Below are 25,225 nucleotides of genomic sequence, written 5' to 3'. Positions count from 1 at the left end.
GGTCTGAGGAAGGGATGAATGAGGAGTTTGGGATTAACGGATGCAAGCTGTTGTATACAGAGTGAGGATAAACAATAAGGTCCTACTGTATTACTGTATAGCATGGGGAACTATATTCAATATCCTGTGATAAACCATAATTGAAAAAAATAGGAAAAAGAATGTGTGTATATACACCCTGTGTCCACTATGCCTCATGCAGCTGCACTGTGGACCCAGGTGTGTCTGGCACCTGTCGCACATTTGCATGTTTGTCTCCCTGGCACAGAGAAGGCAGTAGTGAACCAGATGAACGAGCGTGTCTCCTGAGTGGCCCCGCTGCAGATCACCTGTTTGTGGTTCTGTCTGGGGAAGAGCAGAAGGGGCCTGGGGAGTCACTTAGCGTCACAAGTGAAGGATTGGGGTGAGGACGACGGGGCTTGTCCCACTGGGTGGCTGAGAGGTCAAAGGGCATAATCCATGAGGTGTGTGCAGCTCCATGCTCGATACATGTCAGCCACTCCTGCTGGGAGAAGCAGTGTGGCAGACCATTGAGGGGATAGGCTCTGAAGGCAGATTCCCTGTGTTCAGATCCCAGCTTTGCACCTATCCCCTCTGCCTTGTTTCTCCATCTACAAAACAACAATGGAGAAGAGTTCATAAAGTGCCCGGCATTTTGTAAGCCCTCAAGATCACTGGCTTCTGCTTCTGCTACTATTGCTGCTGCCACTGTTTTACTATCTGGTTGTGTCGGTGTGGACGGAGAGGTGGGAAAGGGCATTGCTTTCAGACCACCACACACACACAAGCCACAGACTTCCTCTCGTAGCCCAAGAAGCTTCGGGTGTGGTATGCCTTTGTCAGATTAGAGTGCCCCTCATGAATCTCCAGCTGCTAGGGGCAGGCAGCCATGGCTCCCTGCCCTTCCCACCTACCCATGCTCTGGCTTCCTCTGAATCCCAGAGCAGAGGTGGCAGGAGAAATATGTGTCTGAGTTACTGTGCTCTGGGCTGGCGCTCAGGTGCGCTGGCCGTTGAGCTTGTCTTGCGGGTGAGGAAACTGAACCCGTTGTTCAGGCACTAGTCTCTGGCATCCACCGAACCTATGGGTGAAGCAGATCTGGTCCATGGGCTGCCTCTTCCACCTCCACCCTCCGCCGTATTCGAAGCAATGTAGAATTACAGCTAATTAGCAGAAAAGCTCCCCAAGGATGCTGCGCTCAGTAGTGGAGCGCCTGCTGTGTGCCAGGCTCCTGCCAGACCTGTGGAAAAGGAGTGAGGCCTCACTGCCAGGCTGGCGGGGAGGCAGGTGAATAGCTGGGTAGGATGGTTGCTGGGCACATGCTTGACCTACACCTGCTATGTGCCATCTGGGGAAGACACAGAAACACATTGTGAGTCTGCTATTTCTGCCTGCAGAGAACTGGGGACTGGCAGGGAACAGACCCAGGTTCACAGGTTTCTGTAGTCACAGCATGGAAACGGTGACAGGAGCCCCTTCCAGCTGAAGAGGTGGAGAAGCCTTCCTAGAAAAGGCGGCATGTGGAAGACCTTGAGGGGCACGTGGAGGAGGAATGGGCAGGAATTCCAAAACAGCCTTGAAAGACGTGCAGAGATGGGAGATGCAAAGATGTGGGGGTGCCAGGGAGTTGGTGGTTTGACTGCATGTCAAGTGACAGTGCAGAGATGTGGCAGGAACCACTAGGACAGAATTCCTCAGGTGCACAGGGGACCCCTTTGGACACAGATTCGCAAAACATCAAGGTGGTAGGAGTCTTTGGAGGTCCTTAACTCCCTTACTTCATAGATGAGGAAATGGAGGCCCAGAGAGAGGAAGCCCATACCCCAAGTGTCCCACAGCAAGCTGGTAGCAGAGGTGGGACTGGGACCCAGGTGTGCACAGTGTCCAGGAGCGCTACCTGATTAATTTAGCCCTTTTAGCTCAAGTTGATTATAGGCACCATGCTGATCAGTTCACCGGCGTCATTCCCATGCATTGTCTTGTAAATGCTGAGCAGATTACTACCCTTGTCATCCCCATTTTACTAGTGAGGAAACAGAGGCAGGTGAAGCCTTTGATCTTGGGTCTTGGGGCTGACAAGTGGCAGAATTGGGCCTGGTCTCAGGAGGTGGAATCCTAACACTGCCTTTAACACCATTATCCCCTCCCATGGCCCCAAAGGTGGCCAGAGTGCCATGGTCAATGGTCTGACCAAGGTCAGGCCATGTGCTGCTGCTGAAAGCCAGGAATGCAGGTCTCTCTCGCCCCCACTGTCCTCATGGGAGCCCCCACCTGCATGAGGCAGATGCTCTTTCCCGAAGCCAGAATCTTGAGAGCATCACGCTGGTGAGTTTGGGGCTCTGGCTTATGGTTTTTCTCTTGTCTGCTCCCTCTTCATATCAGTCTGTCATTTTCTGCAGCTTTTCCAAAAGTATTCATTTTTTCCTCGCTGGAACTCTGAACCTCAATTGATTATCTGAAAAGATTTTCATAGTCACAGCTACGTGTTTCTTTGACTAGGAAACACAGTAGTGTTTGTTTAGGGCTGGAGGAGGCTGAGCTGGAATCAGGGAGAACCAGATTCCTTGACAATCTCTTAAAACCACTTCAAACCCACTAGGAAGGCTAAAATTTAAAAAAAATTAAAAAAAAAAAAACCAATAGCAGTTCCCATTGTGGCCCAGCAGAAACGAACCCAACTAATATCCACAAGGACTCGGATTCAATCCTTGGCCCTGCTCAGTGGGTTAAGGATCCGGTGTTGCCATGAGCTGTGGTGTAAGTTGCACACATGGCTCAGATCTGGCGTTGTTGTGGCTGTGGTATAGGCCAGTGGCTACAACTCCCATTCGACCCCTAGTTGAATATGCCCCTAAAAAAAGAAAAAAAAAAAAAAAAAGACAATAGCAAGTGTGTGTGAGGATGTGGAGAAGTCAGAACCCTCAACACTGCCATCAGAATGCGAAAATAGCCTGGCAGGTCCTCAAAAGGTTAAAAATACAATTACAATGTGATGCCAACATTCCGCTCCTGGGTGACCTATGAGAAGTAAGAATATATGTCCAGCCAGACAGTTTTACCTGAATGCTCCCAGGAGCATATTCCTACTCACCAAAAGTGGACACAGTCCAAGTGTCCATCAGTAGATGGTTGGATAAACAAGTTGGTCCAGCCATGCACTGGAATATTATTTGGTCATTAAACGGAGTGAAGTATGAATACATGCTGTAACACAATGGAACTTGAAAACACTGTGCTAAGTGAAAGAAACCAGACACAGAAGGACACATAATGTATAATTCTGTTAATATGAAATGTCTAGAATAGGCAAATCCATAGAGACAAAATGTAAATTAGTGGTTAAAAAAAAAAAAAAAAGTAAATTAGTTGTTGCCAGGGAGGAATGTGATCAGTTGCTAAATGCTACAGAGTTTCATTCTGGATCTGTGAAAATGTTCTAAGTAAGATGGTGGTTATGGTTGCACAACTCTAATATACTAAAAAGCACTGGGAGTTACTGTCATGGCGCAGTGGTTAACGAATCCGACTAGGAACCATGAGGTTGCGGGTTTGATCCCTGGCCTTGCTCAGTGGGTTAAGGATCTGGCGTTGCTGTGAGCTGTGGTGTAGGTCGCAGACGAGGCTCGGATCTGCTGTGGCTCTGGCGTAGGCTGGAGGCTACTGCTCCCATTAGACCCCTAGCCTGGGAACCTCCATATGTCGTGGGAGCAGCCCTAGAAAAGGCAAAAAGACAAACAAAACAAAACAAACAAAAAACACTGGATTGTACACTTTAAAAGGGTGAATTTTATGGTATGTGAATTATATTTCCTTACACTGTTATAATAGGAAAAGAAATCCCTATAAAGCCACTGAGGCTGTGCTTTAAGAAGAGGGTTGGAGATGTCGCAGGACAGAGAGCAGGCCTATACTTCTGGTTTTACTTAGTAGAAAATGGAAATTGAATTTTTAAAAAGCCTCTCCTTCCATCATGTTTCTGGGAAGCATTACAAGTACTATCCCTTGGCTGACCCTAGGGTAGGATCCATTCCCTCCAAAAGGGAGCGAAACAGAGGCTCGTTCCAGGAGCAGAGAGACTTCAGGACAGCAGCTGCTCTCAGAGCCTGGCCCCCAAGCCATCGGATGCTTACCGTCTGCTGTAACACGTGGTTTTGGTGTTCTCCACCTCCATTTTACAGCCATGTAGCCCAGACTATGCAGTGGCTTAGCTAAATCCAGGGCTCCAAGATCTCTGACCCCCATCCTCTTGGGAAATTTCCACTGTATCAGACTTCAGGTTTCCAGTTATGGAGTTCCCTCTGTGGCACAACAAGATCAGCAGCATCTCTTTAGCACCAGGATGCAGGTTCGATCCCAGCCAGGCACAGTGGGTTAAAGGATCCAGTGTTGCTGTAGGTGCAGCATAGATCGCAATAGCATCTTGGATCTGATCCCCAGCCTGAGAACTTCATATGCTGCAGGGCAGCCAAAAAAGAAAAATAAAGTTCCCAGTTACAGTGTAAACATTACCTGTATCCATGAAAATCTCCATGTCTCTTTGAAGAAGGGAAACATGTGAGGACTCAGTTTTGAGTGACAAGGAAGTATCAGGGCAGAAGATGCCACCCACGGAAGGTGTAGAGGGACATTTGAGTGAATGTTGAAGGTGATGCACGACTGGGGAGTGGACGACGGACAGGATTAAATATCTGAGGATTTGGAAATCCCTCATTTTGCACCCTGCCCTCTCCTCTGCCAGCTTGCAAAGTCTTCCCCACTGCTCTGCTGATTAGGGTGGCCGGGTAGTCGTGTTCACCGAGCCTGTCGTCCTGTGTCCTCCATCTCAGCCCCAAAGCCCACTGCCCCTCCCTCCATGCTGGTGAGCTCAGCAGGAGGAGGACGTTACAGCTGCAAACTGGCCACCTCCACACATCATTGCACCAGCAAGGGCGGAGAATGGGGCCAGGGTGCCTGCCAGGAGGCTCCCAGGGAGGAAAGCGTTCCCTCTTTATGAGTTATTGGGCCATTCTGGCTGTGCTCAGGGTTATGGCTCCTAGTGAGTGTCACATAGGACGGGATTTAATGGGCAGAGCCAGACAGCCCTGGGCCAGGTTACACAGTGCTTGTCCCTCCACGTGGATGCACATGTCCTTTTACTACTCTAGGCAGCAGGAAAGGACTGTGCTCATTTGGAGAGTCATTTAAGGTAACGAGCTCTGGGCAACTTTAATTTGTGTTCCCTTTAAAGTACAAGTCAACCCAGAGGGAGAATACAGTTCTGTGGACACTAGTTCAGGAGTTTAGAACTTGGCCCTTCCATGAGCTGGCCATAGAGGACCTACTATGTGCCAGACAATGGCTGCTTTTACCATCATGTTCTCATTGAAGCCCACAATGAACCTATATAGTCTTCCCCACTTTACAGATAAGAAACGGAGAGGTTGGGTGACTTGCCTGAAGTCATACAGTGACTCTCCTTGATCTGATGCCAAAGTTCTAGGCCACTTGGTCTCTAAACTTACAGTGCTGACCACGTGGCATTTTGCCTGTTTTCCTGGCATGTATCATTACCTGTGATTTACAGATTTGAAAACAAAACAAAAAAACTGAGGCATGGAAAGTTTAAGTAAGTTACTTGAAGTGGTAGAGCTGGGAGTCAGTCTGGCTTCTTCTTCTTTTTTTTTTTTTTTTTTTTTTGCCATTTTAGGGCCACACCTATGGTGTATGGAAGTTCCCGAGCTAGGAGTCGAATTGGAGCTGTGCAGCTACCAGCCTACACCATAGCCACAGCAACATGGGATCCGAGTTGTGTCTGTGACCTATACCATAGCTCACGGCAACACCGGATCCTTAACCCACTGAGCAAGGCCAGGGATCGAACCTGCATCCTCATGGATACTAGTCAGATTCATTTCCACTGAGCCACAATGGGAGCTCCAAGCAATCTGACTTCTGAGCCCACCCTCTTAACCATACTCTGCAGACCAAGGAGAGTTCCTAGTCACTTTTGGTTCCTCCATGTCTTAGCACTTTGAAGTTGGTGCTAATTCGTACTTGTCGATTAAGTTGAGTAGGGAAATGGATGGATAATTGGGAGGCTGAATAATTGAGTGGATGGATAGAAGGCTGAAAGATAGATGGGTGAATGAATGGATGCACGATACATGCTAAGTGGCTCAGTAGTTGGACAGATGAACGGGAGATGAATGGTTGGGTGGAGGGATGGAGAAAAGAAGGAGAAAAGGAGGCAGGGGGTGAGTGGATAAATAGGTGAAAGAGTGGATGAAAGAGTGTTGAGGAGTTCCCGTCGTGGCGCAGTGGTTAACGAATCCGACTAGGAACCATGAGGTTGCGGGTTCGATCCCTGCCCTTGCTCAGTGCGTTAACGATCCGGCGTTGCCGTGAGCTGTGGTGTAGGTCACAGACGCTAGGTCACAGATGTGGCTCGTATCCTGCATTGCTGTGGCTCTGGTGTAGGCCGGTGGCTACAGCTCCGATTGGACCCCTACCCTGGGAACCTCCATATGCCACGGGAGCGGCCCAAGAAATAGCAAAAAAAAAAAAAAAAAAAAGACAAAAAAAGAGTGTTGAGATGGGTGAGTGAGTAGGTGGGTAGATGTTGGGGTCAGAGCTTTCTTGTATGTAATGATTCGTACATTCATAGGTGGTGTCTGGAGACTGCACCTCATTTGTTATAATGGGCATTTTGACTAGAGAGGCTGTAAAACAGATGATGTCTATTAGTTCACTGCTGCATTAACGGTACCTACAGTACAGGGTCTGAATGACCAAAAGCCAAAAATGCAGAACCTGGCAGCCTTCCTGAGGGCACACTGTACAAAGGATCTGTCTCAGATGTTCATGTTGATGGGCTGGGGAGAAGGGTGGGCTATGTGAGGGTCCCAGTCTGTCCCCCGAGGGAAGAAGTGGCTACTCACCCAGGAGGTGAGTTTTTCAGGACCTGTCAGAGAATCTGGGTAGACGTTGTTAAGAAAACATTTCTTGGAGGTGTTTTTCCTCCCCTGCATTTGAAAATCAGTCTGTAGCGAATACCAAAGGTCTAGAGAGGCAGTTCTCTTGACATTTGTGGTCTTAGACTATTTTGATTTGCTTATTTAACTAATGACTTCAGTCCAAGATAAGGTCTGTCACTGCAGCTTTCATTGACTCTGTCAAGGCATTGGATTACCCTTGCTCTTATATGTAGTGAAAGCATATTTTTAATGGCAGTTTGTTCCCATCTGCTGTGCTCACAGTCCCTGAATAGGACAGTGAAATAAATGAGCTAGAATATTATCAGAACACCCAAACCCTTGTCTCATGATCTTTTTAGAAAAGGACGTGAGAGGAAGAAGGTAAAAAGAGCCTGGGCCACATGTCTGGCCCTAAGCTGAGGTTGGACTTAGGACAAATGGTGGGTCAGCGGTAACTGGGTTTATTGCTAAGGTCTGTGCATCTTCAGGGAAAGGCAAGGTCATTGTAGTCAAACACGTTATAGATTAATCATCATATGGCTTATTTTAAAGTGTTAGAAGAATGCAGACTGTGACTTCATGGGTGTTATCACTCAGGATGAGATCAGCATAGTAGCAATGTCAAAAATGAGCTGACTTTGGACAACAGTTGGTAAATAATGGAATAGCCGTGTGCAGCCAGGCCAAGCTGGTAAGGAAGAGAGCTCACGTTTATGGAGTAATGATGTGCTGGCATGGTTCTCAGCATCTTGCATTATTTAGCTCATTGTATCCTCTGGCAGCTCAGTGGATTGAGCACTGCTGAGGCTTAGAGAGGTTAAACGTGGCCAGTAAGTGGCCAAGCCAGGACTTGGACCTAGGCAGTCCCACCCAGGAGTGCGAGCTCTAGTCACTGCATTCTGCTGCCTCTCAAAAAGGAAATAGAATAATAGCACCCTTTGCCCTTGCAACCTGAGACCCCACTCCATACATCAGTGCACTAAGGTACCTGACTGTGCCTGTTTTCGCATCTCTAAAATGGGATCAGATGTAGGCAGAGACATTTTAGAGGCAGCGTGTGCTGGCCCAGATTTGCCAAATGACCTTGAGCTGGCCCCTCCCTTGCTTTGGGGGTTTGGCTTCCACGAATTCTCTCCCCAGTATCATCCACGGCTGTGCTCTGGGGGCTCCAGACCCCTGCCCATAGAGGCAGAGCCCCCATGTCCGTGATGCCTGGCTGATGCTGGGGAGACTTCACAGCAGCATTGAGGCCTGAGGATGCCCATCTTCCCATGTCCCAGGTGGAGCAGAAACCCAAGAGCACTGGAATATCCCTGAATGGTTTAAACAAGATGGTGACAAGATCAAATTGGGTTTGAGAAGGTTGCACTGGCCGCTGGGTGAACAGATCAGAGGATAGCCAGGCTGGAATGGGAGCCAACAGGGAAGCAGCTGTTACAGATGTCCAGGCAAGAGATGGCTTGCACCATGAGGCTGTGATAGAGATGCCAATGGAGTTGGGCAAGATTTGAAGGTAAATTCAGGAAAGGTTTAATGCTCAAGCAGCGGCTGGCTGGCTGTGCAGAAGATGCTCAGATTTCCATCTTGCTGCCTGGAAGGATGGAGTTCCCCTTTGCTCTGTGGGAATCCTTCCCTCCTTCTCAGCCCCATATGGGAAAGGCCTGCCATATACCTCCTCATCCTCATGAGGAGGAGGAGGGGCAATCTGGGGCACAGGGAACTTGCTCCATCCCTCACCATTACGGGTTGTCCTCCAGAACATAATGGGCTCCTGCTGGGGCCTGATGTGGCCTTTCCTCTTGGAGTGAGAGCCGCGCTCCATTCCCCTTTGGAAGACACATGTGACTCAGGAGGGAGGGGTCCCTGCGACCATCCAAGCAGTCACTTGCCCCAGTATGGCTCTGAGCTCCTTAAATATGTGCAGTGTTCCTGACATGCTGGGCTGGGACAGCTCCTTAGAGGAGGGGACCGGTGGCCCCCATGGTGTGCTCAGGGGCAGTGAAGGAGGCAGAGGGCAGCCCCAGGCGGAGAGGATCTTACGTGCCTTTGTACACCTCCATAGGACATGTGCAGCTTGCTGCAGAGTACCTTGCTCACATAGTTTGAGAGATAAGGACAAGAAAGTCAGTTTTTAAAAAGAAGAAAGAGGTATGGATGCAGAGGGGTCCAGTTGGACAGCAGAGTGGGTCGTGTCTCAGCCTGGGTCAGGATTCTGTCTCTGCACACAGCTACCAACCCCCCCCCCCAACACACACGTATGTACATACATAGATATTACGGCAGTGGAAGCCCAAGCAGGAACAGACCACTTGTCCCTGCTGTGTCTGACCTCTTGGCCCCTGTGTGGACCAGGGGACACTATCCTACTCCTGGAAGACCCTGTATTTCTTGGGCTCTGGGTGTTTGGAGTAGGGAATCCATGGTCTGTCAGGAAGGAACTCCAGCATTACCCACCCGGTTGCTTGGGACTCTTTAATCAGTAGAAATTGGTAAGAGGCCAGATGAGGAATTCTGACTAGTCTTTATTGTTATTATTGGGCCTGCATCAGGAGGGAACAGAAACAAGAAACAGGTGCCCTTGCCCCCTCCCTGTTGAGAGAGTGAGTGGGTCCCTTAAATGGTGGTGGGTGCTGTGTACTCCTGACATCCCAACACCTGACACCACAGAAGTGGTCCTTGGGTTTTGGTCTTTTTGTATCTTCTTGTTCATGTGTGCAGTTATTTTTAATCTCTTCTAGTTTCTTTGTATTCCGTTGCTCAAGGAGACGTTTGTCCAAGAGCATACACTTCAGCAAAGGTCCCAAGTCCCAGCCTGACTCAGCAGGAAGGGCCTCTCCTTGCACTGTAGCCTAAGGCTCAGTCTCGTCTCTCCTGAAGTACCCCACCCAGTGTGCTTCCCCCACCTGGACCAGGGCCTGAGGCAACGGCAGCTCTGCCCGCAGGAGGCCTGGGCTAGAGTTGGCACAGCCACTCCAGAGAGCAGATGCCCCCTCCTCACCGCTCCTCCCCCCAACCCATCTGTCTATCATTCCAGCATTCCAGCATCTCATCGTGGCATTCCCAGAGGGCAGAAATAAGTACTTGATAAAAATATAATAAGACCACACCACATTAACAAACTGAAGAATAAAAACCGTATGATCCTCTCAATAGATGCAGAAAAAGCCTTTGACAAAATCCAACACCCATTTCTGATAAAAAACCCTTCAGAAAGTGGGCATAGAGGGAACCTACCTCAACATGATAAAGGCCATATATGACAAACCCACAGCGAACATCATTCTCCATGGTGAAAAGCTGAGAGAATTCCTGCTGAGATCAGCAACAAGACAAGGATGTACGCTCTCACCACTACTCTTCAACATAGTTCTGGAAGTCCTAGCCACAGTAATCAGAGAAGTAAAAGAAATAAAAGGAATCCAAATTGGAAAGGAAGTAGTAAAACTATCACTATTTGCAGATGACATGATACTATACCTAGAGAATCCTAAAGACTCTACCAGAAAACTGTTAGAGCTCATCCATGAATTTGGCAAAGTTGCAGGATACAGAAATCAACGGCATTTCTATACACTAACAAGGAAAGATCAGAAAGAGAAATTAGGGAAGCAGTCCCGTTTACCATCACATTCAAGAGAATAAAATACCTAGGAGTAAACCTACCTAAAGAGACAAAAGACCTGTACTCTGAAAACTGTAAGACACTGATGAAAGAAATCAAAGATGACACAAATAGATGGAAAGATATACCACGCTTGTGGATTGGAAGAGTTAATATTATCAAAATGACTATACTGCCTAAGGCAATGTACAGATTCAATGCAATCCCTATCAAATTACCAAGGACATTTTTCACAGAGCTCGAACAATATATTTTAAAGTTTGTTTGGAAGCACAAAAGACCCACAATAGCCAAAGACATCCTGAAAAAGAAAAATGGAGCTGGAGGAACCAGGCTCCCTGTCTTCAGACTATACTACAAAGCAACAGTCATCAAAACTGTATGGTACTGGCACAAAGACAGAAATAGAGATCAGTGGAACAGGATAGAAAGCCCAGAATTAAACCCACACACCTACAGCCAACTCATCTATGACAAAGGAGGCAAGGACATACAATAGAGAAAGGACAGCTTGTTCAATAAGCGGTGCTGGGAAAACTGGACAGCCACATGGAAAAGAATGAAATTAGAACACTCCCTCACACCATAAACAAAAATAAACTCAAAATGGATTAAAGACCTAGATAGAAGACCAGACACCATCAAACTCTTAGAGGAAAACATAGGCCAAACACTCTCTGACATAAACCACAGCAACATATTCTCAGATCCACCTCTCAGAGTAATGACAGTAAAAACAAAAATAAACAAATGGGACCTAATCAAACCTAAAAGTTTCTGTGCAGCAAAGGAAACCCCAAACAACACGAAAAGACAACCCACAAAATGGGAGAAAATCTTTGGAAGTGAATCAACTGACAAGCGATTGATCTCCAAAATTTGCAAACAACTTCTGTGGGTCCATACCAAAAAAACAAACAATCCCATCAAAAAATGGGCAGAAGATCTAAACAGACAGTTCTCCAAAGAAGACATACAGATGGCCGAGAAACACATGAAAAGATGTTCAACATCACTCATTATTAGAGATATGCAAATCAAAACCACTCTGAGGTACCACCTTACACCAGCCAGAATGGCCATCATCCAAAAGTCAACAAACAATAAGTGCTGGAGAGGGTGTGGAGAAAAAGGAACCCTAGTACACTGTTGGTGGGATTGTAACTTGGTGCAACCACTGTGGAAAGCAGTATGGAGATGCCTCAGAAAACTAAAAATAGAACTACCATTTGATCCAGCCATCCCACTCCTGGGCATCCATCCAGAGAAAACCACGACTCGCAAAGACACATGTCCTCCAATGTTCATTGCAGCATTATTTACAATGGCCAAGACATGGAAACAACCTAAATGTCCATCAACAGAGGAGTGGATCAAGAAGAAGTGGTACATATATACAATGGAATATTACTCAGCCATTAAAAGAATGAAATACCAGCAGTTTTTGCAACACGGATGGACCTAGAAACTATCATGCTAAGTGAAGTCAGCCATACAATGAGACACCAACATCAAATGCTTTCACTGACATGCGGAATCTGAAAAAAGGACAGACTGAACTTCTTTGCAGAACAGATGCTGACTCATAGGCATTGAAAAACTTATGGTCTCTGGAGGAGACAGTTTGGAGGGTGGGGGGATGTGCTTGGGCTGTGGGATGGAAATCCTGTGAAATCAGATCGTTATAATCATTATACAACTACAGATGTGATAAATTCATTTGAGTAATAAAAAAAATTTTTTAAATATAATAAGACCAGATGCCTGAGTCTTTAGTATAAAGAGAAGTTTTGTGAGAAGTTGTCTGGGACCACATCAACACAGGCAGGAGGGAGCCATTGAAGGTTTTGGAGTAGGAGAGGGGGCATGGCCAGTCTCTGCTATAGAACAATCACTCTGCTGTGTGGAAAAGGAGGTTGGGAGCAGGGAGCAGACCAAAGAGGCTTTTGTGATGGGTCCAGAACCTCTTCTGTGGGAAAGGGTTAGAAGGCAGAGAAGAGAGTCTTTTTCGAGGTTTCTTCTACTCCCAGTCGGCTTATGTTTGCTGCCTTGGTGCTCTTACACCTGCTGCTCTCTGCCTGGAGCACTTCCCATGCTGTCACAAGGCTCTGTCTCCTCCTTCTCCGCCTACACTCAGAGCAGCCTTCCCTGATCTACCTGAACAGCCTCTTGTTACTCTGTATCAAAACACCTCCTTCTCCTTCACTTGTCAATTTATGATCATACATTAGCTTTTCCACTTTTGAGGACAGGAATCTGCTTTATTCACCAGTGCCTACCTCTCTGCCTGGCCTAAAGCAGGCTATCAATAAATATTTGTTGAATGACGGTATTAGTTATTTAATCAATCAGTGGCAATGCCTACTTAATAGTCATCATTATGTAGCTCTGAGATAATCACACTTGTGTAAGCTTTCTATGTATTATTGATCCTCAGAGCATCTGCCAGAAAAGTGAGATAGGGATCATTATCCCTGAGCAGCTGAGGTGGAAAGTGGTACCTGAGCTGGGTCTCGTCTATGAGCTGGCTGAGGGCAGGGCTGAAAGGAGGGGCTAGAATACACATCCCAGACCCTGTCTGCCACATCATCGCATCCATTCCTCAAGCCCAGAGGACACAGCTACCTTGGAGAATGACTCTGCTGCTTAACCAGGCCAGTCCAGCTGCCAGACCAATCAGAATGGACATCTCTTACCCTCTTAGTAATTATTTGTACCTTCCTTCACCAGCACAGCCTACCTCATATCTAACAGGAGACAAGTCTGCCTTAGCATGTGAAAAGGCACTGAGGCTGCAAAGAGCTTGGCATGTTATAAGAACTCAAAGGGGGACACACTGGAGCCAGGGCAGGAAGGGGTATGCTTGGTCTTACTCATTTATGGGTCCTCCTGGAGGGCACAGAGCACCCACTGATGGCTCATGGCATTCTCAGTGTCCCTGGCCTGTTCACTTTCCCTCTGCTGAACAGGAAGCACTAACCCTCTCTCTACTCTGCTCTGACCGCAGCGCCTACACGGAGCCCTACAAGGTCTGCCCCATCTCAGCAGCAGCCCCCAAGGAGGACCTCACGTCGGATGACGAGCAAGGAAGCTCAGACGAGGAGGACACTGCTCCAAGAGACCCTAGCCTCACCCAAAAGGTAGGGCGCCCACCGCAATGAAGGGTCCGGCGGGCTGTGAGCGTCAGAGACAAGAAGGTGGAGAGAGGGTGGTAAAGGGCCCACTCCCTCCCCTCTGGGTGCGGAGGAAGTGGCTTGAAAAGAGCTGGTCCCCAGCTGCATGCAGAGGCTGAGTCTCAGAGCTGCTGGGCTGCAGCCACGAGATGTATGGAAGACATGGTCAGCTGCAGGGGTGCCTGCTGACATCCACCTGGGCCCCAGGGAGTTGGGGCTTCCCAGAGCCTTTGGGGACCAAGTGGAATAGAGCTTCCTGATTCGAATCCAGACAGGCCTGCGTGCCAGCAACCTCAGCCCCTCAGTCTCAGTGTCATCTGTGGGAATTGTGAGGGTGAGATGCGTTAAGATGAGTTAAGGGACATGAGCGAGTTTCATGAAGTGAAAACTATTTTCTTGCTTTAAAATTTTATTGAAATATAGTTGATTTACAATGTTGTGTTAGTATCAGGTGTACGGTGAAGTGATTCAGTTATGTGTATGTGTGTATATATGTGTGTGTGTGTGTGTTGTTTTTTTTACAATCTCTCTTTTTTTTTTAAGGAATGCACCTTTGGCAAATGGAGGTTCCCAGGCTAGGGGTTGAATCAGAGCTGCAGCCACCGGCCTACACCGCAGCTCACAGCAATGCTAGATCCTTAACCCACTGAGCAGGGCCAGGGATCGAACCTGCATCCTCATGGATATTAGATTCATTTCTGTTGAGCCACAGCAGGAACTCCTATATTCTCTTCTATTATAGGTTATTTACAAGACATTGAAGATACTTCCCTGTGCTGTACAGTAGGTCCTTGTTGGTTATCTATTTTATATATTGTAGGGTATGTATTTTAATCCTGGTCTCTTAATTTATCCCTCTCACTGCCATGAAAACCATTTTAGGGTGAAAGCTGGTTTCCCCATTCCCTACAGTGATGCTGAGGCGGGCAGGAGGTGGGGTGGGGTGCTGTCCAGAGGCAGACAGTGAGTTGGAACCTAAGTCACGATGGAGGCCCAGACCTTCTTACTGGGTGTCAGGCGTTGGGGGTGGTTCCCATTGGGCACTGGGTGGGCCTGGGGGCTTCCTACCCGGTCATCCTCACCCCTTCCCCTTCCTCTTGTCCCTGCTGCTCCCTCCAGACAGGGAGCTGCCTGCTTTCCATCCAGCACTTCCTGTCTGTTCTCTCTCTCATGGCTCACAACTTTCAAGTTCATACTCTTATCCCTGCTTTGCGCTGGAGGACGCAGAGTTTCAGAGAGGTTAAGTAACTTGCCCAAGACCACACTGCTAGTGATGGAAGGAATTGGACTTGCAGCAGGTCTGGCTGTCTCCAAATCCAGTCTTATTTGTTATTTGTTTGTTTGTTTGTTTGTTTTTCCTCTGCATTCCTGGTGACCTCCTATCTCTCCCCTTCTCCCCTTTACCCAAGAAGAAACTATTGGCTCCTTGGTGGGGGTCAGGGTGACAGAGGAGGCAAACTTTGAGTTCATGGTGCCCATTTAGAGATGATTGGGCTTTTCTGGGCATCCCTGGGGCTGTGGAGCCTGGGAACAGACAGGCACAGGTGTCATCGGGGATTCTGTCCTCACACTGAACCTGGGAGCAGAGGCTGGGTCTCAGGCCTGGGGGGGGGCAGTGTTCGAAGGGCTGAAGGAGCAGTGGACTGCCCATGTGCAACCTGGGAAGGAAGGATGAGAAGATGGATGTGGAGGTCCTGGCTGCATACTGGGGGCATCATAACCACCTGTTGTTTCTGAGTCTGGGAAACAGGGGGCAAAGAGAAGGTCTGGCCTGCTTGGGACTACAGTGAGGACATGCATGGGCCCCCAACATTGATGGTCATCTGTGCTAACTTCCCAGGCCACTGCCTGGGCACCTCCAGGAATAGGGAGCTTGCGAGAGGCAGGTAGCTTGAGGAAAGAGCTCTGCTGCTTGTGAGCAGAGTGACTAGCAAACTGCAGTTTCTTAAGCATACTCTTCCTCAGTTTCCCTATCTGTAACATCCAGAAGCAGTAATAGTACCTGCCTCAGGGAGTTCCGTTTGTAGCACAGTGGAAATGAATCCGACTCAGAACCATGAGGTTGCGGGTTTGATCCCTGGCCTCATTCAGTGGGTTAAGCATCCGGCATTGCCATGAACTTTGGCATAGGTTGCAGATGTGGCTCGGATCTGGCATTGCTGTGGCTGTGGTGGAGGCTGGCAGCTATAGCTCCGAATGAACCCCTGGCCTGGGAACTTCCATACACTGCAGATGTGATCCTAAGAAGCAAAATAATAATAATAATAATAATATCTGCATCTGAGCAGTGATGAGAGTAAATAAATCTAAAGAGACTTAGAACAACTCCTGTCACACAAAACAAACACATCAAGGTCAGAGTTTTTGGGTGGGACTGTGGGCAAGGACAGGGGAGCATCCTGCCCAAGGTCACCGAGGACTCAGTAGTAATAATGGGGCCACAGAACTGCTGCAGCTCCTCCCAGGAACAGGGACCTCTTATGTGTCCTGCTGGGGCTAGAGCCAAGAGGAGCCTGTGGCCAACCAGGAACAGAGCCCACAGGGAGCCACAGTGGGGATGGGCGTATCCTGTCCTCCTAGTAGCGCAGAGGGAGCAGTGTGGTCCCGACTGCCCATGCAGGTCAGTTCTCTCACCTGCCGATGGCCTGAGCACCCCTGCCCTCTGCCTGTTGATCCTCCCTTATGATGTAGCAGAGGTGAAGTCACTTTTAGAAACCAGGGTTCCATTTCCTAGGCCCTGCTCTGCTAGGTTGTCCTCTGACATATGACAGCTTTACAGGTGAGGGTGAAAGTGCCCCGGGACACTCATTCCCTATCCCTGTGCCCTCACATAGATAACTGGAATGCAGTTTGGTGTGTATCCTTCCAGAACTTTTCCCTCGTATTTGCCTATGTATGTCACTCATCATACTTGGGAAATGGGTGGTATTGTTTGTGGAGTTGTGATTTTTCCATAAACCATATCAAACTGTAAGAAACCAGGGGTGGCAGTTCCTGTGGTTGTGCAGTGGTAACGAACCCTGCTAGTATCCATGAGTACTCAGGTTCAATCCTTGGCCTCACACAGTAGGTTAAGTATCCGTTGTTGCTGTGAGCTGTGATGTAGGTTGCAGATGGGGCTCTGACCCCGTGTTGCTATGGCTGTGGCATAGGCTGGCAGCTGCAGCTCTGATTCGATCCCAGCCTGGAAACCTCCATATGCTGCGAGTACAACCCTAAAAAGACAAAAAAAAAGAAAAGGGAGGGAGGAATGGGGGGTAATATGATTGGATTCATCCACTGGTATTTTAGAGATTTTCCCACATTAGTGCATGGAGCTTGAACTTTTTTTTTTTTTTTTTTTTTTTTTTACTACTGCATAGTATTCTGGTGTCTGCAGCGCTGTAATCTATTTGCCATCCCCCTGCTGAGGGACATTCACAGTGTCTCTGATTTTTTTGCAGCACTTAGCCCTGCAGGCTACTTGTTTAGACCCCTCCTTACACTCACATTTTTCTCGAGGGTAGATCCCAGAGGGAATGGTGGGCCAGAGGGCAGGCACAGTTTCATTCCTCATTATGGTGTAAACCCCTCATCCCAAGGCTGTTACAGTGTGCTCCCTGGCAGCCCTTGAGGTGGAAGGGTCCCCGGGTCACTGGGCACTTTCCAGATCCAGCCATCTTTCCTGGCTCCTTTTTTGTCATAGACCTTTCCAGGGCTGAGGCTTATTCTTTTGTCTTCCATTCTCTCTGAAAAGTCCATTTCTCCAGAAGGCAGACTCCTCTCTGTGCCTCTGTCATGTCCTAAGGACAAGGGACCCAGCTTTCCATCTCCAGCCATCTCAGAGGGGCTGCCTGGGGCCCAGGGTAGGGGTAGGTGTAAGTGTTCTAGGATTGCCTCCCCGGGGGCTTGGGAGGCAGGTTGGGGTGTGCCAGTGAGCCCCACCCTCCTTACATTGTGATGTTGTAATGTAACATTAAGTAGAAAGTGGAGCCCACGCCTCCCAGATGTGTTGGGGTGACCGAGTCAGGAGAGGAGAGGTTTTGGGAGCAGGACAGGAAGCTGAACACAGCCAGTCCACCCACCTGTCTGACCTCTCTGTCTCCCACTCCCAGACATACAAAGGGTGTGGGTTGAGGGAAAGAGGGGGCAAAAAAGGAAAATGAAGAAGGACCTAAAAATAGATCTAGCAATGAAAGAAGACATTCAAAGGCTGACTGGCATGTTGCCCCCACTGACTGTGAGCCTGGTTTGCAGACTAATGGGAACTTTTCAGGCTAAATACCACCTCCCCCGAGACCAGCTCGGGAGTTGGCGGCTCCTCCTGGCTACCTCCTCCCTGGCCGAAGTCCTGTTGTCACCACGGACGTTGTTTCCTGGACGGGTCCACCCCTGAGCCCAGCCCTATCCTCTGGAACAGACCTATCGTGCCTTCACACCCTCCCTGGCCCCCACCCACACAGAACGTCCCCACCCCAGCTGCACCCAAGGTCCCGGTGGCCTGGCTGGGCCTCCTTGTTGACCTCGTGCCCCCCAGGCCTTGCACCTGACCATCTGCCTGGGTTAAAGGCACCACTTGAACCCTGGTTGTTGCCACCATGCCAGTCCCCAGCCTGGGTTAAATGTCACCTCTCCACGTGCCTTCTCCACACCAGGGAGGGAGTCTGAGCCCTCTCGTTCTGGCTGCACAGTGGCTCCACTACCCATGCGCACTCCTCCAGGCCCCCAGGGAGGCCGTTCAGAATCTGCAGCCTCTTCCTCCGGATGCAGCTTTTTCTCCTTCCCAGAAAACTGTCTCCTATCCATGAGCCCCCTCCTGTCTGCATCTCTTCTGTGTCCTCACCCCATTTTTCTCCGTCCCTCCTCTTCTGCAACAAAAATTACTTACCAAGAACTTATTGAGCACCTCCTGTGTGCCAGGCACCCTCCTAAGGGCTGAAGATCCAGCAGCTACAAGTCAAACCAGGTGTTCCTGGAGTGTATATTCTAGAAGGATATGAGCAATCATCCTGAAAAATTCCTGAGATGGGTTTAGGTGATGAAAATGCTGTAAACCACGAACAAAACAAACCGTGGTGGTATAGGACAGAGCACCAGGGGTGGCGGGGGGGAAACTTAGAAAGGGAGGCTGGAGAAGCCTTTTTTTTTTCTAATTTTTAAAAATTTTATTTAAATCCATGTAACATGAAATCTTCTGGAGTTCCCTGGTGGCTCATGGGTTAGGGATCCTGTGTTGTCACTACAGCAACTTGGGTTTCTGCTATGGCACAGGTTCAATCCATGGCTTGGGAAACTCCACATGTCCTGGGAGTGGCAAAAAAAGAGAGAGAGAGAGAGAAATCTTCCATCTTGACATCCTGACCATTGTTTTCTTTCTTTATTTCTTTTTCTTTTCTTTTTTTTTTTTTTTTTTTTTTTTCTTTTTAGGGCCGCACCTGTAGCATATGGAAGTTCCTGGGCTAGGGGTCAAATTGGAGCTGCAGCTCAGGCCTATGCCACAGCCACAGCAATGCTATATCCTAGCTACATTTGCAACCTATGCCACAGTTTGCGGCAATACCGGCAACCCACTGAGTGAGGCCATGGATTGAACTCACATTTTCATGAATACTAGTTGGGTTCTTAACTCGCTGAGCTACAACAGGAACTCCCCATCTTGACCAGTTTGAAGTGTACAAGTTGGTGGCTTTAAGAGCATTCAGTCAGGAGTTCCCTGGTGGCACAGCAGGTTAAGGATCCAGCATTGTCACTGCAATGTCTTGGGTCACTGCAGTGGCACAGGTTCAGTCCTTGGCCCAGGAACTTCTACATCCCATGTGTGCAGCCAAAAAAAAAAAAAGAAGAAGAAGAAACATGGGGAAAAATAAAGAACATTCACATTGTTGTTCAACCATCCTCGCCATCCATCTCCAGAACTTTTCAGCTTCTTTTTTTTTTTTTTTTTTTTTTTTGTCTTTTTAGGGCCTGTACCCTCGACGTATGGAGGTTTCCAGGCTAGTTATCGAATCAGAGCTACAGCTGCCGGTCTGCACCACAGCCACAGCAATGCCAGATCCGAGCCATGTCTGCAACCTACACCACAGCTCACAGCAATGCCGGATTCTTAACCCACTGAGTGAGGCCAGGGATTGAACCTCTGTCCTCATGGATACTAGTCAGATTCACGTCCACTGAGCCGCAGTGGGGTCTCCTAGAACTTTTTCATCTTCCCAAACTGAATCTCGTTACCCCTTAACAACTCCCACACCCCTCCTCCTGGCTGCTGGCAACCACCATGCTATTCTCTGCTTTTGTGAGTTTAACCACTCTAGATACCTCATAGGTGTGGAATCATACAGTGTTTGTCTTTCTCTCTCTGGCTTATTTCACTTAGTGGAATGTCCTCCAGGTTCATCCATGTTGTCACACAGGGCAGTATTTCCCTCCTTTTTTAGGCTGAGTAATATTCCCTTGTACGCACATGCCACATTCTGTCGGTTCATCCATCAAAGGATGCTTGGGTTGCCTCTACTTTTGGTTGTTAGGAATCTCGCTGCTGTGAACACGGGTGCACAGATATCTCTTTGAGACATTGCTTTCAGCTCTTTTGTATATGTACCCAGAAGTAGAATTGCTTGATCACATGGTCTTTCTATTTTGAATTTTTTGAGGAACTGCCCATACCTTTGTATGGCTGCCCAATTTTACATTCACTCCAGCAGTGCAGGAGGTTCCCATTCTCCAGGGAAGGCCTTCGCGATGAGGAGGACGCCTTTAAGCAGGAGCTGAAATCACAAGGGAGGAGGGAGCCGGAAGGTCCACAGAGCATTTCTGGCAGAAAACAGCAGTGCAGAGGCCTGAGGTGGGAGTGAGCCTTAGAAGTGAGGCAGTCCTCTGGGGGGCAGAGGAGAAAGGTGGGCTAGACGGGTCTGTAGGACTTCACTCCTCCCACTCTCCCACCCCCCTTATGCTGTCATTCGCTCAGTGTGCTGTCCCCCTTGAGCCGAGCCTCCACTCTGGTCTCCTTCGGGCCTGGGAACTGCCTCGGCTTCCCTGGCTCCGTCCTCTCCTGGTTCTCGCCCTGCTTCCCTGACGGTCCCCTCTGGCCACACCTCTACTTGAGGCATGTGCTTCCCAGTGCCTGGGTCCCTCCAGCCCCCCTCTCCTTCTGTGTCCTCTGCTTGGGCAGTACCTTCCAGGCCAATGGCCAACCCCACCCAGCTGCATTCCTGGAGCTGACCTGCTGCCCCGCTCCTCCCCGAAGCCCCCCACTCCAGCTGCTTTGGGGGCCCTTCCTGGAAGCCTGCAGATACTTCAAACTCAGCACATCCCAAGCTGAGCTCCCTATCTTCCCACACTTCTCCACCTCCTCCCCCAGCTGCTTGTCCCCTGAGTGTGTTAATCTGGTGGTTGGCGCCAGATTTTATGGATTTGAAATCCCTGGCATTTTATCTTTGATGGCCACGTCTTAATCATGATTCAAATGAAATTCAACCACAAAGGCTACACAAGTCAGTTTGTTCTTTAAACCAACCCCAGGGCCTTTGCACTTGCACTTGCCTCCACCTGAGATACTCTTCCTCTCTCTGAACAGCTCATTGCAGGTATCAGATGAAATGTCACCTCCTCAAAGAGGCCTTCCCAGCTCACCCTGCAGCGTTGCTGTCATTTCCTTCCTTATACTTATCAAGCTGTGATTATGTTCTTTATTTTTCTGCTTACTTGCATATTGTTTGCCTTTCCCTCTCAGAATAGCTCCAGGAAGGCAGGGACCATGATTGTCCTATTCACAGTTATGTCCCTGCCGCCTGGCACATAAAATAGTATTCAGCAGATAGACCAAGAAAAACTAATTAGTAAATGAATGCAGTAGACTCAGTTCCTGCATTTAAGTATGGAAAACAAGCTTAGATGAATGATGGTTTAATAAACGAAAGCGCTCGTTTGGTCCTGTGTAATTTACAGTGCAGAGTGAGGGGCAGAGCTGGGAGCTCTGCTTGTCACTGGCCCCCAGCGACCATGCGGAGGGCACGGCAGTTCAGAGGGGTGACATAGAGACATTGGAAGGCAGTGTGAGTAGAGGGGCAGGAAGGGTGCAGAATCTCAGGACCCTAATGGGGTGCGAAAGACAGTGGCTCAGAGGTCCAGGAGGCATCCTGGGTGTCTACCTGTCTCACACCCTCCTCCAGGGTCCCAGAGGCCCTGCAGGCAGTTAGGGGCCTGGGAATAGAGGCAGCTGGGGTGCCTTGGACCCAAGAGAGCTCATTCTGTGGCTGCTTTTCCTCTCTGCCAAGTGTCTGACATGCCCCTCGCTCAGTTGAGAATTTGGGCCACAAGGTCACACTCGCCCACACATTCTCCTTACTGACTTGTGGCCGTTGCTCTCCATGCCTGATCTATAGCTCTGCGGCTCAGAGTTTAGCACATGGACCAGCAGCACCCAGCCCTCCATCTATTTGTCAAATCAGGATCTGCCTGTTAACAAGCTCCCCGGTGGTTCATATGCACCCTCAAACTTGAACTCTGGTTTGTATGTCAACCAACCAGTCTGTCCTGAGCACCCATGGTGCCCTCAGCTCTCAGAGGAGCCAGGAAAGAAGCTGACGGGCTGACCAACTACGGGGACCTGCAGTCAGGTGGGAGAATGAGAAAGCTACTCGGGATGGTCTCTAAACTTTACATTTTATGCATTTTTACAAAGGTTACATCCCACAATTTTTGATAAAACAAAGGCTGCCTGTGAGATGGAATAACTGCAGCCCTGGCAGCCCAGGTGTCCTTAGCTGTGTGAGCTAAACCCTGAGCTGTGCAAGTGTCCCTGGTCATAAGAGTCAAGATAATCAGGGAGGCTTCCATGAGGTGGTGAGGCCTACGTAACCCATGAAGGAGAGTAGGACAGAGTTAGGTAGAAAGGAGAGAGAGGGTACAAAGAAGGCAAAGAGACAGCATGACTGTCTTCTTAACTCCTGGCTGGTCCTTTCTGGAGCTGTAGTGAGATGGTGAGGACAGGAAGGCCATGTCTCATGCAGGCCGTGTGCTCGCTTTTCAGTGAGAGCTGTCAGTCAGCGTCCTCAAAACTCTCTGCAGATCCTACAAGATGAGAGAGCTGACTGAGGCATTTAGAGATCATGTTGTTTTGGTTTTTATTGTGGTGAGAACACTTAACATGAAACTCACCCTCTCGGTGTTCATCGAGGGATGGATGGATAAACAAAGTGTGCTCACCATACACAATGAAATATTACTCAGCCTTTAAAAGGAAGGAAATCCTGTCACGTGGTATAGCATGGCTGGACCTGGAGGGCATGGTGCTAAGTGAAGTAAGCCAGTCACAGAACAACAAACACTACGTGATCCCACATCTGGGAGGAGTCTGAGACAGTCCCACTTGTAGCAGCAGAGAGTAGAATGGTGGTTGCTGGGGGCTGGGGGAGGGAGGGTGGGCTGGTGTCTGATGGGCAGAAAGACTTCAGCCCCTAAGAGACTGCTGCTTGCTCGTGGATGTTCACCTGCTTGGAGGGAGGGCAGGCATGGGAGTCAGCTTTCCACATGCCTCATAAGGACTGTTCCAAGGTAGCATGGTGTACTGCACTACAAATGGCATCTACAGCCAGAGATTTCTTGCAGAATTGCAAGTTTTCTGAAGTTTCTGGGCCAAACCCAGACTCACAGCGGCCCATGTTCAGGAACTAGAATAAGGCGGATGTCAGTATGAACCGGAAGCCGAGTGCTTGGTCCTGGGGGAGGAGGGGTGGGGCGTGGAGGGCCTCTGTTTGGTCCCACTTTCTTTCCTGTTGTCCTGCAAGACTTGTCTCTCCTTTGCTCTCCTCATCCCCTGTAGGTAACAGCTGGGATAAAAATGAGCCTTGTCTCCCTGAGCTCCTGTCTGTGATTTCTCCAGCAGCTGTTGAAGGCTGTGCTGGAAGCCTCTGTCTGCATTCCAAGGGGAGGGATGATGTCCACACAGGTGGTGCCCTGAGGGGCCTTGCAGGCATCCTTCTCCTGGGTTCCGTGCCTCCGCGAGTCTGGCTCACTGAGCTCACTGCCTGCTCCAGAGGTGGCCTCAGAACCCTCCAGCAAGGCCCTCACTGAAACCCTCAGAACAGCAAAACCCCATCAGGAAAGTTCCCCAGGGCTTGAAACAGCTGTAGCCAGCAGCCCCTTCCCTCTTTCTGGATGTTGTCCCCCCTCCCACGGGCTGTGTGGTCCAGAAGGCTGGCAAACATTGCTCACCAGAGCACCTGCCTTGGTGCTTTGCCCAACACAGGTTCTGCACGTGGCTTAGACACACTTCTTAGATCACAGAGACATTCTGGGCACATGACCTGCAGGAGCCAAAAAGCTTGGAGGCAGGGAAAATCAAGGTGAGCATAAGGACTACAGCTGAGTTCCGTGGGGCATGGAGGGATACAGGCATGGTGCATGGAAAGGGTCTTTAAGCTGAGTCACAGGTGAAAGTAGGACTTACTTGTGCCTCAGTTTCCCCATCTGTAAAATGGAGGTAATAATAAAAGAACCTACCTCGTGGGTTTTTGGGAAGATTCAGTGTAAGAAGCTCAGAGTTATATTGAGCACATATTAAGTGTTCAATAAACACTAGCTGTTAGGTTATTAAGGAGGTATGTTATTATCCCTGTTTTACAGATGGGGCTCAAGAAGAGAAATAACTTGTCCAAAGGCAAAGGTTTAGGACAGGGTAGAGCCCAGGACTTGAACCCAGGTCTTCTGACTGCAGAGCGGAGGTCTCGGCATCAAGCCAGATGACAAGGTCTTTCTGTTAGTGCCGGGGAGCCAGGGGCTGCAAGTGACAGCAGAAGTCTGCTCCCATGACTCAGGGTGGATTGGAGGAGGTCAAAGGCTAGACCTTTCAGGAGCTAAGAGAGTTCAGCTGAGGAGGAGCATACTTCCAAGGTGGGGACCAGAAAGCCTCCAGCTCAGAGCAGGGCAGTTCTGCATGTGGGGCAAGGCCCAGCTGGGTGGAGCCGATGTAGATGGAGGTGAAAGTCATCAGAGAAGGAAGGAGAAAGGCTGAGGGTTACAGCATGGAGGGTGGAGTGCCCAGGTGACCACAGACCGGGGGACAGAGCCAGGCGGCAAGAAGTCATGACAGGGGCTTGGCCAGGCGCTGGCAGAGGTGAGGAGCAAAGGAAAGAGGCAGCTGTTTAAAGGCAGGGCAGGTGTGAGCAGGAGGCCTGTACACAGGGAGAGAGGTGACAAAGCAGGAGCTTTAAGGCAGGCTCTTCCTCTTCTGCAGGACAGGACACTATGGAGAGACTGTGTTGTGTGGTCACTGGGCAGACCTGGGGCCGTCCTGAGGGCCGGGGCCCATCACCTACCCTGCTTCTCCCACAAACGGTAATGACTGTGACGCTAATGCAGGGTGGTTATGCCTCCCTCCTCCATAGCTCTTCCCTGAGAATCAAGAGCTTTTGTGTCCACAATCCCATACGATCATTGTGACAGCCTCTAAGAATGGAGGGTCTCAACACCTCTTCGTCTCAGACACCCCTACCCTCTTA

General features: G+C 49.2%; 1 protein-coding gene and 2 long non-coding RNA genes across 8 annotated transcripts in view; all 3 read left to right on the top strand.

Moving 5' to 3' along the window:
• FGD5 (FYVE, RhoGEF and PH domain containing 5) overlaps positions 1–25,225 on the top strand; it is a 129,393-nt gene that overhangs the window by 42,231 nt on the left and 61,937 nt on the right. For 2 of the 4 annotated variants that reach the window (XR_014823853.1, XM_005669809.4), the window contains exon 3: positions 13,583–13,715. Coding sequence is in view for 1 of the 4 variants with exons in the window: in XM_005669809.4 (XP_005669866.3) it covers positions 13,583–13,715 (133 nt within the window). In the remaining 3 variants the exon portion in view is untranslated. Of the gene's footprint in view, positions 1–13,582; positions 14,344–16,843; positions 16,988–25,225 lie in introns of those variants that run through there. The other 2 variants (XR_014823854.1, XR_014823855.1) reach the window with 2 other exon arrangements.
• Positions 4,990–11,175, top strand: LOC146397439 (uncharacterized). Its single transcript, XR_014823867.1, has 2 exons — positions 4,990–5,787; positions 6,386–11,175. It is a non-coding gene; the product is annotated as an uncharacterized LOC146397439 (long non-coding RNA).
• On the top strand, positions 14,491–25,061 carry LOC146397438 (uncharacterized). 3 transcript variants are annotated; one of them, XR_014823866.1, is made up of 3 exons: positions 14,491–14,531; positions 23,974–24,070; positions 24,961–25,061. It is a non-coding gene; the product is annotated as an uncharacterized LOC146397438 (long non-coding RNA). The 3 variants fall into 3 exon arrangements; XR_014823865.1 differs by having other exon boundaries at positions 14,491–14,569; XR_014823864.1 differs by lacking the exon at positions 14,491–14,531 and adding an exon at positions 23,380–23,502 and having other exon boundaries at positions 23,571–24,070.

Source organism: Sus scrofa, chromosome 13 (genome assembly GCF_054392235.1).
Source record: "Sus scrofa isolate SSC_HxYL_T2T_F1_AM1 chromosome 13, Sscrofa_HxYL_maternal_Yorkshire_Landrace_v2.0, whole genome shotgun sequence".
In the NCBI taxonomy this organism is placed as follows: domain Eukaryota; kingdom Metazoa; phylum Chordata; class Mammalia; order Artiodactyla; family Suidae; genus Sus; species Sus scrofa.
Note: the sequence above shows the minus strand (reverse complement) of the source record. Positions and strands in the feature narration are given on the sequence as shown.